The sequence below is a fragment of the Ochotona curzoniae genome, unplaced genomic scaffold (genome assembly GCF_017591425.1).
Source record: "Ochotona curzoniae isolate NIBS_2020 unplaced genomic scaffold, NIBS_Ocur_1.0 contig_1014, whole genome shotgun sequence".
NCBI classification, from domain to species: domain Eukaryota; kingdom Metazoa; phylum Chordata; class Mammalia; order Lagomorpha; family Ochotonidae; genus Ochotona; species Ochotona curzoniae.
This window is the reverse complement of record NW_024464920.1, coordinates 42,051,261-42,068,644: the sequence shown is the minus strand read 5'-3', so window position 1 is coordinate 42,068,644 and position 17,384 is coordinate 42,051,261. Positions and strand designations below refer to the sequence as shown.

The 17,384-nt window shown below is 41.0% G+C and overlaps 1 protein-coding gene across 1 annotated transcript in view; it reads right to left on the bottom strand.

Moving 5' to 3' along the window:
* POLR3B (RNA polymerase III subunit B) overlaps window positions 1–17,384 on the bottom strand; it is a 102,088-nt gene that overhangs the window by 55,590 nt on the left and 29,114 nt on the right. Inside the window, exons 11-14 of the mRNA XM_040984907.1 lie at window positions 14,880–14,999; window positions 11,671–11,805; window positions 4,276–4,437; window positions 1,222–1,422 (exon numbers count right to left, since the gene is read on the bottom strand). Of these exons, the coding sequence (XP_040840841.1) occupies window positions 1,222–1,422; window positions 4,276–4,437; window positions 11,671–11,805; window positions 14,880–14,999 (618 nt within the window). The remainder of the gene's footprint in view (window positions 1–1,221; window positions 1,423–4,275; window positions 4,438–11,670; window positions 11,806–14,879; window positions 15,000–17,384) is intronic.

The following is a 17,384-nucleotide window of genomic DNA, read 5'->3' as shown; positions in this document are numbered from 1 at the left end:
CCCCCACTTCCCTTAAAGCTCCCTGCTGTAGCCTGGGAAAGCTGGAAGAAGCTCCTGGCTCCTGGCTTTGGACTAGCTCAGCTCCAGTCCTTGGCAGCCATTTGGGGAGTGAACCAGCAGATGGGAGATCTTTCTCTCTCTTTTTCTCTTTACATCTGTCTTTCCAATAAAAACAAATAAATCTTTTGAACAAGAGAAAGAAAGTATATCATTGTAAAAATGAAAAAAAAATAGGAAAAAAAATAGAGCAGGAGAGAGGGTGGGAGAGATGGAGGGTATGATGGAAAATGTCAACATGCTCTTACAAATGTACATATGGAATGCATGTAATTTGTTCCCTTTATATAATAAATCATAATACTAAAATAACACAGCAGATGGGAGCTCTGTCTCTGAATGGAAGTAAAGGGGAGAACACACGGTACAGAGGTTAAGTTGCCAACTGCGATGACCACAGCCCACATTGGAGTAGCTAGTTTGAGTCCCAGCTGCTCTGGTCCTGATCCACCTTCCTGCTAACATGCACTCCAGGAGACAGCAGATGATGGCTCAAGTACTTGGATCCCTGCTCCCCATATGGGCGTCCTGGATTAAACTCCAGGCTCCCAGCTTCAGCCTGGCCCAGCCCCCACTGCTCTGGTATTTATAGACTGAAACAACAGATGGAAGATCTCTCTCTGTGTCTTTACCTTTGGGGAAGAAAACGCAAGTATTTTTTTTTCCAGAAACATACAAATATGTTTATATTGCCCATGGTATCATCAGGTGACAAAAACAATGGTTGAATTACCCTGGAGTATATGTTAACAAAAAAAAACAAAGCAAAAAAGGAAAGACGGAAAAAGAGAAAAGCAAAGAAGGAGCTGGCTCGAGAAGAGGCCCTGTGAGCAACAAAGGGACGGAGTCTCAGTTCTCCTTTGCATTCTCACTGCTCACCGTGCTTTCTGATGCTGGTGAAAAGCTGCAACAAGCAAGAGAAATGAAGATGCTTTCATTTAGTTAAAGCAGTAAATCCAACGCTTCTGTGAACTACTGGTTTGGGAATGACACTGATATAGTCTTGACAGGCTGCTTGAGGAGCTCTTTGCCAGTGAAATGGCTAATGAAAAAAAAAATCACACACACCTCCACACACGACTTGGGGCAGATAAGAGCAGGGGCAGACTCTCCAACCCCAACTGGTAATCCCTCTGCTCCAGCCCAGACCCTCTGGTACCTTACCTCTCCTTCAGGAGTGTCCGAAGGACACAGCATCCCCCACTGAGACGGCTGCAGAGAGCGAGGGCCACTGACTTTCCTTGTTTTTTCAAACTGGGAGGAGATCCTTGTCATCATCCCCAGAGCAGATATATAGGACAAGCGAGACAACACCTGGGTCACTCCCTGGCGGTCCATCTTAAATCTCTTTAGGGACCAATTTCCCTGCAGAAGGAAAGAAGATGTGAGATTGTCCTAACCCCTTCACACAGTGGCCTACGCTGCAGTCACACCAACACATTTATGAGAGAAACTACCTGCCAGTGTAATTATAGCCAAGATTATTAATAAAACAAAACATTACAATTATAATCCAATTTTAGCCAAGTCATATCCTGGAATTTTCTAGGAATATGATAAAAAAAAAAACCCATGTCCAGGAACCTTCGCAGAATGCTTCCCTACCTCAACCTAACCACATCTCAGAGCATTCACCTAACCATATACTGAAACTAACTGTACACTGCTCAAGCCAGCTCAACCAGAGCTTCTGACTGGAAGCCAGAAGCTGATACAATCCTAACAATCTCAAGGCACACTCAAGGAAAGACTAATTTGAAGCTCCAAGAGGTAAGCTGGAACGTGGTATTATTTGATGTCTTCCAAACCTGGAGCTTGAAGGAAATCAGAGGAAAACACAGTAACAGAAATGACTCTGACCACTGACAATGAATAAACTGAAGGTTTCTTCATCCAGGCTTGTAGAATGATCTAAAAACTGCATATGTACTAATGTTAAGAGATATTTTCTGTGGTGATCGTGTCATTATCAGACTCATATACAGTAAGTCTTTATTTATTTAATTCACTTTATCTCTCATGTATTAACTATCTTTTATATATATATAATGTTATAGTTGTATTAATTGTATACACTAAATAATATTGTCCAGGATAATTTAAACTCACAGTAATACAAATTAACTATGGAATTAGTATGGATCAAAAAAGCTAAATAGAAAATGTCAGTAAAATAGGTGGTTTGATTATTTTCTGATTCTAAAGCATGGCTCTTCACTTTGCTTTGAGAACCTGATGAAAGCTAAGAATGTTCTGGAAATGCACTGAGGACCATAAATACCAAATTTTACATTCAGCTTCATAAGTGTATTAATTCAGTGTAGGTTAAATACCCTCCTAGAACAAAACTAGGCTTCAGAAAGAACAAAACAAAGGTTTCAGAAGATTAGATCATCTGTTTGTATTAAATTACATGATTTAGAGGAGCGAACTACCCTTTCAGACCCTGCATTTTGGATAAAACAAAAAAGAGGCAAATTCTAGGAAGAAACCCTGTTATAAGCAAAGAAACAGAGCAAATACAAATATCCCGTAAGTTAACTTCTTGTATTGCTTATTCAGTTCACTCCTTTCATCTGTGGATCAAGAATGAATCTAGTGAAGGGACTTACGCACAGAGAGTGAGAGTAAACAAAGTAAATAAACATTCAGCACAGAGCTAAAATAAGGCAACAGCTGTTGCACACAGGAAGTGGATGGGGAGTGGAGCCAGAATGTTCAGCAAGAGAATCTGTCCTCGTATTGCACAGGAGTATCACAAAAGGGCAAGGAGAGAATCAGAGGGTTGACAACTTCTCCTTGGAGAGAACACACAGTGAAAACACGCACAAGCAGCCACCCTCTCAGGATTTCAGCAGTTTGTCTTCAACTGTTGCCTACCAACTGAGACCAGTGTGTCTAATCCTGCCTGCTACAAGCAGTGCCCCTTCATTTAGGAGCAACAGAATGACTCAGAACGACTCCCGTGACTTGAAAAGCACAGATCGGGAAGCAAGAAAAGCAAACCCAGCAGGAGTGAGCCTAGGGCCTCTTCGGAGTCTTCTCCAACATACAGAGACCTATCTTTGGACAAGCTTGGGCACGACAAGCTTGACGTTTTCAGAAGGCCCCTTGGCCTGGTTCCCCTTACATCCGGATGCAGTTGTCCCTATGAAGGGAACTCACAGGGACCCACTGCACACTTCTCACACCAAGTACTGAAGCAAAGCAAAGCTCCACTAACTCAGAGAGAGGCAATGTGTTAGACTATACTATTCTTTTGTTAAGGCAGAATCCCATCCATAACACTAATTTTATGTCAGGCACACAAAACAGGAAGCAGCCTTCATCAGATAGACCTATAGTTATTGTGTTTTAAGAAAGGAAGCAAGGTCCATCTGATAACCTTTCCTGAATAGCTCGATGCCTTGAATGCAGAGCAGCTGCTGGCGACTGAACTTACTGCTCACTGAGGAACAGCTGACAGGCCTGTGAGGATTATACAGCTACATCGAGTTGAAATGTTTTTCATTGTTTTTTGACAAAGGTTTCCAATTAATAACTTTGTTTGAAATATGTCAATTTTATTACAGGAAAAAAATGGAGAAAGCATCCATTAACATAATGACAATAAATGAAGTTAATTCAGAAGACATTTTTCCCTCTATATACTGGGATCTGTATTCTTTTAGCCTCATATAACGGTAAGCATAATTTGGCAGGCAAGTCTCACAGTAGCCCTCCCTAGCCTTGGGGGATATATTCCAAGACCCTGAGGGTACCTCAAGCCAAACTTAGTCCCTGAATCCTACACATGCTATGATTTTACCTCCTATGCATGTTAGATTAAGTTTAACTTGTCAGACACGATAAGAGGTTAGTAACAGTAAGGGATATCAAAATGAGATAATTGTACACTATTGGAATAAAAGTGATTTTAAAATGTATGAGTTATTTCTGGAACTTTTCATTTCAAATTTTCAGAGCACAGTTGACATATGGAAATAAAAACTGCAGAAAGGGAAATCATGGATGGGGATGGGGGATAACTATAGCTAGGCAATCTTCTCTAGTAACATTTAAGCTTTAGACTGCTTTTCAAAACAGAAAACCAGTGATTTGTAAACATTACTTTAAATGTATACGAGGGAGGTAGCACCTGGATTCTCAAAATACCTTGAGCTTCCATCCTACTGAGGAGATTTTCAAGTAAACCCTAAAGGAATGCTGCAGACTTACAGTAGAAATGGCATTCACCATGCCATTGGTGATCTGGTCCTGGCGCATGTGTTTCACAACATCAAACTGTGCAGCCCTTTGCTTAGGAATCACTTGGTCTGCAATTTTCTTCATTTCAGAGTTAAATTTTTTGAACAAATCTTCAAAAAGAAGAGATAAAAGCTAAAAAACAAAAGGAAAAAGAGTACATGGTGACCATTCAAAATGTATTATTCAGCTGTGAACCTCTAGGTCATGATGTAGGCTTTGTTGAAAAAGAAAAGCCAAAGAAATTGAGTAAAACTAAAAACCTAAATATGTTTAAAATCCAATTTGATACTTACATACTTCTCTATGTGCTCAATACTTATGCTAGACATGGCAGAGAGCGCAAAGGCAATGACGTAATCTCTACACTCAAAGACACTTACATTGTAGGCCACTCTCAGACTTCTGGATTCACAGACGAATGACCTAATGTTTAATTTTACAAATAAATTCTTCAAAATCTCATCCCTGGCGTGATAGTCTAGTGGCTAAATCCTTGCCTTGCAAACACCAGGATCCCATATGGGCACTGGTTCACGTCCTGATGGGCTCACTTTTCATCCAGCTCCCTGCTTGTGGTCTGGAAAAGCAGTCAAAGACAGACCAAGGCCTTTGTGACCCTGCACAGTCATTTTTTTTTTAAAGACTTATTTATTCATTTGTGAAAGTCAAATATACAGAGGGGAGGAGAGAGAGAGAAAGATCTTCCATCCGCTGATTTACTCCCCAAGCGGCCACAACAGCCATAGCTGAACCAATCCGAAGCAAGGAGTCAGGAACCTCTTCTGGCTCTCCCACATGGGTGCAGGGTCCCAAAGCTTTGGGCTGTTCTCAACTGCTTTCCCAGGCCACAAGCAGGGAGCTGGATGGGAAGCAGGGCCGCCGGGATTAGAACTGGCGCCCATAAGGGATCCTGGGGCATTCAAGGTGAGGACTTTAGCTGCTAGGCCACGCCGCCGCGCCCTACATGCAATTTCAATCAAAACTCGCAGATTTGTAATGAAAATTGTCAAGCTAATTCTAAATTTTGAGAGAAGCTATGACTCCGATATAGTCAATACAGTGCTGAAATAGGCGATGGGACTACTGAAAATAAATACAAACTGACCAAGAGAAGGAACCAAGGGGCCAGCAAGAGATTCACACACAGCATAATATTGTAATAGGACACGCCACATTTTTGAATTAGTGAGAAAATGAAACATTATATAATAAATGGTCTTGGGACAAATGATCACACATTTGAGAAACAAATGGATTTGGATCCTGACCTCATTCCAGATGGGCTGAAGGACAAAAACAAGCCAGAGCAGTAACTACTAAAAACACAAGCAGCACTGACAGTATCAACCACAATAACACCACCAATGCATACAGCGGGGCGCAGCCTGAAGCAGATAAGTACAACACTTAAAAATGACCAAAAAAATAGGATCCAGACACATAAACAGTGTCTCCTTGAAATCAATATTAAAAATGATAACAAAAAAGGCATTTCACAATCAATAACCACACAAAATGAGGCTTAACCTCATTAGTAATGGAGGAAACACAAATCAAAATTACAAGGAGAAATCGCTTTGCGCCAGGACACAGATGAAGGTTTCATACTAAGTCATGGAAAGGGACCATCAAGAGCACACACAAGCCATGTACAAGCGCACTGCGAGGAGCTGAGTTGAGGTTTAACTTGACTCCATGACTGGGCAATCTTCATTTTAGGAACTCTTGCATGTAGCAACCGAAAGACAGGAGCAATGGTGCATTTTATAAAGAGCAAACCATATAAAGTCCTTGATGATGAGAACAGGTGTTTTTCATATTATGGCATATTTTACACAATGTTACAATGTAAGGAAATGAAAATGAACTGCAGTGATATGCATGTCAGCCCTTGGGATGTCCACATTCCCATGGCTCTGGATTCAAGTCCAATTCCAACTCTGACTCAGCTTCCTGCTGAGGCCCATCTTGGGAGGCAGCAGTTGAGGGCTTGGATTCTTGCCACCCAGGTGAGAAAATATTTTTTTAAGGAAATAAAGATAAAAATATATTCACAGAAAATCATATATGGATCAATATGAATCTATTTTTATGAAGTTCAACATGCCAAACTTATACTGTAATAAATGATTTCACAACTTTAACATTCGAATTAAATATTAATTTTGAAGAGGTAATAAAAAGAGGGCCCGGCGCGGTGGTGCAAGTGGTTAAGGGCCTCGCCTTGCACGCCCAGGATCCCATATGGGCGCTGGTTCTATCCCCGCAGCCCCGCTTCCCTTCCAGCTCCCTGCCTGTGGCCCGGGAAAGCAGTCGAGGACAGCCCAAAGCTTTGGGACCCTGCACCCGCGTGGGAGACCCGGAAGAGGCTCCTGGCTTCGGATCGGCATAGTATTGGCCGTTGCGCTCACTTGGGGAGAGAATCATCGGACGGAAGATCTTCCTCTCTGTCTCTCCTCTCTGTATATCTGCCTTTCCAATAAAAAATAATAAAAATAAATCTTTAAAAAAAAATTAAAAAAGAAAGAGAAAAATTGTAGGGTGGTCAGGGAAGGAGAAGAGGCACAGAATAGGAAGGACAGCAGTAAATGAGAAGGCCTTTCTAACAATCCAGTTCTTCAGCTGGGTAGCTGTTTTCTGAGTGTTATGACCCTCCTAACATACGTGGCATATTTTTATTTTTATGTTCAAAATTATATAATAAAATTAAATAGCTTTAAAAGAACAATGTCTTTTGAAACAGCATGATCAATCACAGAAGCCAAACCAATGGGGAGGAACAGGAGGTTACAAAACAGTCCAGGATGGCTCTGCTTCCAAAATCGGTGAAGCAGCTCCTATCAGAGGGACGTGCCTGACAGACTAATTAGAAATTCTGGGCAGAACATTCAGAAGCTGTCGGAAGGAGCCACAGCATGCAGCGGCCAGGAGCAGAGCAACCCCAGGGTGAAGGGTGCTGGCTTCACTTTTTGTTTTTAAAGATCTCACCTAAGGCAGGTCACAGAGAAGATAACACTGGGGACCATTTACTGAAGAACCAGAGAGAAAAGACCTGAGCTGCAGGAAATCAGCAGCTGGAAAGTATGGGCGCATTCCCAGAAAGCAAACAGGGAGAAAACCCCAAATTTCAAAGATAAACATTGCCCAAGTTGCAGGCTGAAAACATCAAATACATTAGATGTTGCAAACACTAAATTCCCTTGTATAGTCAATTGCCTAATTTTTCCCCATTTTTTCCTTTGTTAGCATTTTAATTTCCTTAAAGAGGAAAAAAAAACCTGCTCACCATAGTTGTGTTCTAAGCTAATTAACAAAACAAAGTAGTATTAGAAAGGCATTATAGCTATTCTAATTATTTATGTAAAGAGGAATCCTAGACTCAGTGAAATCTTCTGAAGCTAAAGATTTTAGAAATTTCATATCGTCTATATTGAATGTTTATAACCAACAGATAATCTGTTGACTCTTAATGAACAAGATATTCAGAGCTAACAAGAGTTCTCTAGCTAGTACCAAAGAAAGCATTTCCTGAGTGGGATTCTGATTTCATGATTTTCTCGCTTAAGTTAGAAATATCCCACCACTAAAATCAACTTGCAGATAGCAAAGTCAGGCTCTTGGACTTGGATTTACTAGGTCAGTGGTGCTCTAAAAAGAAAACTTCCTCCTCTTAGAGCTTAATCCTTTCTTACAGTCCCAGCAGTTTCACTCACTGAAAAAAAAAAAAGAATATGGGAATGGAAGCAGGTGCAGAGGGGTGAGAGGGGATGCAGAAACCCACTGCAGCAACTTCCTGTGGAAACTGGCAAAAAGGAATTTGAATAAGCATCCTGAACAGACTTGAATGCCCTCATCCCTAACCACAAAAGCTCAGCTCCCTTGCAATTAGCCCTTTACACTCACACACTTTTGTCTCAAATTATGACAAAGTTTTTTTTTGGAACCCAGCTGAATGTACCGCAGCCACCTACCAGCCCCCAATTCATACAGGAAATGTCCTTGGTACTAAACAAGTAAAAAGTGGGAGCACAGGCACCAGGAAGATTGCCTCATTAGTAAATTTCTCCACACTCAAAATTTCAATTTAAGAGAATCAGTGTTGTCCAGTTCAGAGAGAAGTGAGAAAAAAAAAATCACCAGGCCAAGTCACAAAATAAACCACACTTTTCAGGTCAAGAGAAAAATAATAAAAGGGAGGCAAAGCTGGTGTTACTATTCCACACCTTTTATGGCTAGTCTGAGGTCTTTCTGCTCGCTTGGGACTGGAGCACTAAAGAGCAAATCATATTGAAGGAAAGAATGTTGATAGCTCATCAATTGATTTTTCAATGAAAATGCTAAAAAAATTAATAAAGAAGTTAAGCTGCTGAAATACAGTTTCACCAATTAGCTTAATGTCAGAGAATTCTAATTAGGTGTCTTGAGATTGCTATTTAGTGTTTAAGCCTTCAGAGTGCCAAATTCTCCTTTTCACACAAACTGGTTGCAAAATTAAAGACATTAGGCAGCCTTAATTACATTATCAGAACAGCTGGGATTAGGCAATCTCTGAAGTCAAGACGGCATTCTTTTGTCACAAGGTGGAAATCCCTGGCTTTCCAGGGTGCCGGATTTTGGTGCCATTCCATATCTCACCCATACAAAGCAAGCTGCATTAGAAACAAAAAATTTGCAGACAAAGAATGGAGTAATGCTCAGCAAATAATGAACACATTACCGAAAAAGAAAAGGTAGGTGAAGAGATTAAGCCTGGACTGGGTAGGTTTTGCTAACACCTCTGCTGGCAGCTGGCCTGCCAAGCCCCTGGACAGCAAGACTGAGGGACAGCTCCGTGAACCTGCTTGGCCAGTGGAGACAACTCTGTTATCTAAAGCTGAGGCACATTTATACTACCTCATCCCATGGGGTGTGAAATTAGCAGCTATTGTTTCTACACATTTTTGCCAACACAATGCCTTTTATGTCTTTACATTGTTTATAAAGCTATGCTGTCTTGCACAAGGGAACCGTCTTTTTAATTCTAATTTTTTTAAGCAACAGGATAGTCTCTCCTGTCTCCCCCTCCCATTCCTTTCCTTATTCCTCTACAAAACTTATATTAATTTTTTACCGGACTCACATAACAGCATGATTTTTTTCTAATTAAAAAACAGTAAAACTTGGGACCAAGAGTGGTAGAGACACTTAAAATTCCTTGCAGTGGCCAATCTGAAGGTGGCCAAATCTGAGAGGCAGCAGCCAATAATCAGAGCTGTCCTGGTAGTTCCAATCAACAGCTTTCCAAATCTGAAAACATTGTCACCTCTTAATTCCAGTTTTTAAGTTTCCAGTAGTGGCTACACCTGCTATTACACAGGCAGCATCATCTCTCACCTGGGACACTGCTACAGCCTCCCAGCCAGTTCACACCTGGGACACTGCTACAGCCTCCCATCCAGTTCACACCTGGGACACTGCTACAGCCTCCCAGCCAGTTCACACCTGGGACACTGCTACAGCCTCCCAGCCAGTTCACACCTGGTGTGTCTTCAAATCAGACCTTTCTAAACTAAAAATCAGATCATATTGCTCCCCCTGATTAAAACCTCTAATGCTTAACCACGTCATGTAAAGGTAGATCCAAATACCTTTCCATGGTCTACACCATTCCACATAATCCAGCCTTCGCCTTGGCTTCCAAGGCGCTCTCTCACCACTCTCAGACCTCCCTCTTTCCAACCACACTGACCTTCTTTCTTCAGGCCCTTTACGGGTTCCGGCCTTATGGGATGCATGCTTACACACATCTCTTGGCTGGAATGCAGGCCATTCTGCCTCGTGAGACTGACTGGATTCACATACAGCACTTTAAAAAAATACCTTCTCTGGGCCCGGCGCAGTGACCTAGCAGCTAAAGTCCTCACCTTGCAAGCGCCAGGATCCCATATGGGTGCCAGTTCATACCCAGGTGGCCCTGCTTCCCATCCAGCTCCCTGCCTGTCGCCTGGGAAAGCAGTCGAGGACAATCCAAAGCCTGGGAACTCTGCATCCATACGGGACACCCAGAAGAATCTCCTGTCTTCAGATTGGCTCAGCTCTGGCTGCTGCAGCCACTTGGGGAGTAAGTCATTGGAGAAGATGTTCCTGTCTCTCTTCCTCTCTGTATATCTGACTTTCCAATAAAAAATATATCTTAAAAAAAAATACCCTCTCTGAAATTTCAGCTACACCTCAGCACGTTGTGAGGATGCTATACAAGATGACTGGATATAAGAAAAGCAGCATTCATATTGGAGAACATGTCTGAGATGTGGGAATTGACAAACAAGGATTTTAAGGCAGCCAATAAAATCCAAGGCTGTAAATAAAAACATTCCCATAACAGATAAACAAACAAGTTCCACAGAAAATAGAAACTGAAAAAATGTCCCAAGTGAAATTTGCAGAGCCAAAACAATGCAACAACTGCATCAAAAGCTGACTAGATTAAAAAACAGCCTAGATACAGCAGTAACAACTTGAAAACAGAAATCATATAATTGGAAAATAGACAGAAAAATTGAAAAGACACTAACAGCACCTCAATGCCAAAGGGTCTAGTAGTAAAACTGGAGTCAATAAAGAGAAGAGGACAGAAAAAAGAAAAAGATGTTTAAATAAAGCCTGAGAACTTCTCAAATCCAATGAAAGGCATAAATTTAGAGAAGTAGGAGGCAAGAAAAAAAAACACAGAAAACCACACCAAGGATGTCTTTAGAACTAAAGCAAAAAAAATATATATCAACAGCAGTCCAGTCTCTATTTCAGCGCTGATTTAAAGGCAACTCGTGATCGGAACACTGAAAAATGAAGCTTCCAAAGTTTTACTCACTTGCTACCCAACTGAAAGATACACATTCCTGCAAGCAAGACATCACCTGTAAGCTAAGACAAAACAGTCCTATTAATCAACTTTTACAATGTCCCCCAAAATGTTAGGGAACTGTTTATTGCTTGCTCTCTGTCTTACCACACTATAGAGAGAAAACAGACCTCTGCCTCACTCTTCCTCCTCACACACTCTGCACAAAGGTATAAACCAGGAACACAGTACGTGTTTAACACATACTCTGTTAATTGAATGAATGCTATTAAACTCACAATATTCAGAAAAAGAGTAAAGACCCAGTATAAGATCCAGTACAGGTAACACCAGTAACATATTTAAACGATCAATGCATCTTTTCTTTAAATTCCTAAGTATACATTATAAGTCACATGAAAAATGTTCATATTCCAAACATATGAGTATATAAACCTCTATTTTGTTCAAGTAGCTCTTATTTTATCTAAAATGAATACAAAGTTAACTTTTATTAAGGAATAAACTAGGACTAACATAATTACCTGTCCTGCCAATTCCAATCGCTTGTTACCGTAATAGTCTCTGTCATCAACCTTATTATCTCCTTGGGCCAGGATTACTCTTCGAACCATTACCGCAGTGTAGATACATTTAGCTCGGAAATTGAATTCCTTAACCTGTAATTCAAAGAAAAGAAAAGAACCAATGGTATCACACTTTAAAAGATACTAAATTATTGCCATTCTGTCATTATAGGTGGAGTCCACTGCCCCCTTGGTATTAGTTTGCCCAGTCAATTAATTCCAGGTCTACCCTTTGAGGTACATTTCAACGGAGTTTCCACTCCCTTCCTTTGAGTCCTCAGATACCATGCAAGTCCAGAATACTCCTTTGTGCAGAAAGGTACCAAGGGGTGAGACACGAGTGAAGCCATACTGGAGTTCCAGCCCAGCTGAGACTTGACATGACCCAGACTCAACTGCTCCCTGTTTGCAGCCTTAGGCGGGATCCAAAATGAGAACTTTGTCTTCCACCTTAGTGAAGCCCCATCATGCCTCAGAAACTTGAGCCACAATGAACAGTCAAGTCTTTCCATTTCTGCTGATTGTTAACACAGCCACAGCAGAAAGACTAGTTAGCATTGTCTGGCACACAACAATTATCTACTAGATGGATTGATGAATGAGTTTGCTGCTAACACTTTGTTAATCCTCTCTAGTACAAAGCCTCAAGTTCAGGAATTTGAATTAGAACCAGTAAATTAATCGCACTAGTTTATTTGGGGAGACAAAAACCCTAGCCAGATCCTTTTCCTACAATTACAAAAGATGAATTTTTAACATGTGGCCCAAGGATGACAATCTAAAGAAACATTTTAAGCTTTCACATGGCAGATACACACAATACTAGTAATATGGTTCCTTAATCACTTACAAAAACCCAATGATATCCTTTTTATTAAACTAACTGCAACAGACTACGTCATCAGTTCCTGGTCTAAAAGAACAACAGTAATACTTTTCTTTTATACTTTATGTGATTGTAGTTAAGAATTCCACTAAATAGCATCATGTCAGAATTCTGTATCTGTTTCCCAAGTTTATTTCCTGCAAACTGAATTCTGTTTCTTCTCTACATCAATTCATTCCCTTCTGTTACTGAGAACACTGGGTAATGTTCAATGGGTCTGAGAAGTGGGAAATGAAAAAATGTCACAAAAGCTACTGTCATCTTGTACCCTCCCCTCCCCCCCCCCCAAAAAAAACAGTAAGAAACATCTTTAAAAACAAAAAAAAGCCGCACAATCATTAACACCAATTACAACATCACCAAGCAGCAAGATCCTGGGCAGCTATAAATAACCTTATTTCAGCTGATATTCACAGTTGCGTGGCCCTCCCTTAGGGACATCTAGTGCTCAACTTACTTGATCTTAACGTAGCAATCACCTTGGTATCTACTTTTTTCTAGCTTAACTTACTTTTACTTTTCTTATTAATTAGAAAAACAAGGCAAATGTCCACTGATCAAAATTTCAGTTTTCAATAAAGTCCATTTTACATAAATACGGGTTTATTCTCCTAAGTCACGTATATGTAGAAATAAATATGGGCATGTACAGCAAACGTCCCTGTTGCTCTTTCTTTTAAGATTTTATTTATTTATTTTTTTATTGGCAAGTCAGAATTACAGAGAGAAGGAAAGACAGAGAGAAGGTTATTCCATCCACTGGCTCACTCACCAAGTGGCCAAAACAGCTGGAGCTAAGCTGATCTGAAGCCAGGAACAAGGAAGCTTCTTCCAGGTCTCCATGTAGGTGCAGGGTCCCAAAGCCTTGGGCCATCATCTACTGCTTTCCCAGACCCTAAGCAGGGAGCTGGATGGGAAGCAGAGCAGCCAGGACACAAACCAGTGGTCATATGGGGCCCTGGTGCATGCAAGGTGAGGATTTTAGCCAGTAGGCTACTGCATCGGGTCACCTTTTGCTCTTTAATAGGTAATTCAATTGTAACTAACTTGAGTGTCCAATCCCTGCTCTGCCCTGCCTCTCATACTACTAAATGCTGAAAAGCAAATCCTAGTTCTAAATTGAAATAATGAGTTAATACTTAGCACATTTTCCCAGGACTACTAACAGGGTTATACTGAGTGTGAGCACCTTGTCATCTAGTGGCTGGCATCACTTTTTGGTAGAATGCCAACAGTGGTTCACTATTGCCTTGTTGGATGCTAACCCATGGATTATTTGAAAGAGGAAGAGAAAGAAAACTAACAAATGAGATTGGAATGCTGAGACAGAATTGCTGTCACTTGAACTCTGGATATTTCTTAATAACATTTTGCAGCAAGTCAAAAAGAGCCCTGGAGTGCCCACTGAAGATCATCTTCCACTGTCAGTGATGTATTGATCCTCAGAGAGCGTTAGCTGTATCAACATTGCATGTTTTTTTTTTCCTGGTTTTCCTTTAAAATTATTGTTATTTTATATTCACTTATGAAAGTGCTAATGCATTTCATGATTCTGAAGGATAGGGATGGTATTTCATACATTTTTAAAATAAATTAAAAGAAGTTTACACTGGTTTTCAGTTATGTTTTTTGAAATCTGTAAAAACAGATAAAAGTTAACCATTTGAAATCTAGAGTTCCCACTTAGGACTACCCCATTCCAAAGTGGAGTGCCTGGATTAGAGTCCTGGCTCCACTTCTGAATCTGGCTTCTTGAAATCCACCAGGTTGGAGAACCAGATGATGGCTCAAACAGCGGGTCCCTGCCACCTATGTGGGAGACACAGACTAACTTCTGTTATTGCATGTAATGAAGTTTACTTTCCAAACTCCTGCCAGTGTAGAACCTGTGAAGCAGCAGGGATGGCTTAAATCATTGTGTCTGTGCCAGCCAGGCAGGAAACCCTGGTCCTGGCATGATCCCACTTGGACCCACCTATTGTAAGCATCTGGGAGAGCAGACTAGCAGGTGGGATCACACCCACAGCCTCCGGCTATCCATCTCTTTCCTTCCTGCGACCGCCCCAAACAAACAAATGAAATAATAAAATAAATTTAATGTTGAGATTTATTCATCAAACCAGCATTTTAAAAACATCTAGCAGAGTGACGGTTACCCAGTAATATGAGTGCACATAATGCCAGGAACTGTCTCCTGAGGAAACACAGAGTTTACACAAAGTAAACACTTTGCACAATTCTTTCACGCTCAGTCATTCACAACTACAAAGGCAATACTCACCGGTACGTGGGTGAGAATGGTCGAAGCCAGAAGTTCTCTTGCTTCCTCTATTTTGGTTTTCTTTGGTCCACCTCCCCACATTCTTTGCCTCCTAACTTTGTTCCCTATATATTTTAATGCCTGTTAAGAAAACATGATAATGGTGTTTGAATGACATCACTGGGGATAATTTATGAAGCACTTAACTATACACATGCTCTGAGAAAAGAAGATAAAAGACCCCAGTTATACACAAAATCATACTTGTCGTAAGCCAATGACAAAAGCATAACATAACCTGGTACCTAACAAAGTATTCCTTTTTATCTTTAAATTTATTCACATTATAAAGTTGATACCAGATCATTTTAGGAGTACTTGCTTTGGCAGCATTTATACTAAAATTGGAATGATCATTTCAGGAAATGTATAAAACACAAGCAAGTAAACCTGTGGCATTAATCCTTTGTGCAACACTTCTATGCTGAAAGCTACTGAACACTGGCAAGGAGAAAAACCTAAATAAGTTAGATGGTAAGACATTTTTTGTGGATTGGACTACTCAGCAGTATTGAAAGCAATTTACCTTTTAAATTCTCTCCAGACTGATCAATAAATTCACAATTGCTAGTGATGCTTAGCAGGCTTTTAAAAAATAAAAATAGACCTATTTTAAAATTTACCTATGGATGCAAAGGACTCAGAAATGCCGAAATAATACTGAAAAAAGAAAAGTTAAGAGTACTTACACTACCTGGTCTCAACTATAAAGCTACAGAAAGCACACAGAGTGACACTGGCTGACGGACAGACAACTAGACCAGTGGAAAGTCCAAAACTAAACTCGCTACAGTCCACTGATTTTTTACAAAAGTGTGAAACAATTCAACAAGGAAGGGAGTGCTTTCAAGAAACAGCACTGAAACAATAAATATTTACAAGAAAAAAAAAACTGTGACTTCTACACTTGACAGCAAATGGAAACATGACTTTAAGGTGGATGTTAGACCTAAAGGTGGAAACTAAAACTATAAAGCTCCCATTAGAAAAAAAAATTATTTGAACAGAAAACACCCATAAAAGATAAAAGAAAAAAAACCCCCTCTAGACAACTAGATTATTTTCAGAATCAGAAAACACAACTAAGAAGAACATCTGCAGTGCATCAATCCATCAGGTTAACATCCGGGACTCGTTTCAAAGGAAAAGAATAAAATACAAATAGTCCACACATCCAAAAAAAAAAAAAGTTTACCAGCAATGCGGTCAGGAAAATTAAAATTAAAAGCTAAGTTAGCTATCCTTGTATACCCACTAGGAAAGCTAAAATTAAAAAGACTGACAACACCATGTCTTGTGAGGACACAAAGCATCCAGAACTCTCAGACGTAACTAATGGGAAAGCAAACGGCACCATCAGTCTGGGAAAAATCATACACAAGAGTAGATAAACAATTACTCTCTGATCTAGTAATCCTAGGAATTTATCCAGTGTAAATGAAAATACGTCCACACAAAGATGCTCTTATATCAGCTTTATTCATAATACCAAATGACCAAAAGGGAAAAAAAGTTGATCAATAGGAAAGTGGATAAACTAAAGTGTTTCCATGCATTAGAACACAAAGGTGCAATATCCACCAGGATGAGCAGGAACTGGGGACAAGCCAGGCTGGCCCAGGCTATAGCACCCATGGGCAAGTGCCGAGGTGAGACAGGCCATGCCAGACTGGACTGCAGCACCCAGCACATGTAAGATTCCAATCCCCAGAAAGGGATGGAGGGAGTGAGCCTGGTAGCAGGGCAGTGAGAATTCCCATGCTGAGTCACTACTCCCACTGGTGAGCATAATTGGGACTGGGGAAAGACCAGGCTGGGCAGGGCTACAACACTTATTGGTCTGCATGTGAGCCGTGTCTAAGGGCAGAGCCAGGCTGGGTTAAGTGACTATCTACTGGTGCATGCATGAGCCAGAAATAGTGCTGGCTGGTCTGGCTTTGCCGCAGCATCAGCTGCCAAGTGCTGAGATCGGGGACAAGTCCTGTCAAGTAAGACTGCTAAATACCTGGAAAGTGCAAGACTGAGAGGAGGGGACCTAGCAGGGAAACTATGTGAGCATTAGAAGTAGAGCTGGGGGTAGACCCGGCTGGACAGGCAGTATCACCTGCCAGCAGAAGTATGGGCTGGACAGTGGGTGAGTTGGGCTGAGCTAGGCTGCAGCCCCACTGGTGTATACAAGAACCAAACAGGATGCAGGGCCCACTGGACCAGTCTGTTGCACACACTCAGGAACCAGGGCAGAAGGCAGGCCTAGTGAGGGTTACTGGGGGTCGCTCCGACGGGCTGCAATTCCCACTGCTGCGCTTGCAGGCTGAGTATGTGGTGGGCAAGGCTGGGCTGGGTCACAGCATCCTTTTTTTTTTTTTTTTCGCATAAAAAATGGGGCTGGAGACAGAACTCAACTAGCAACTGCAACCACTAGTGTGTATATATGCTGATGTAGGTGATGAACTGGGCCAGACCCCA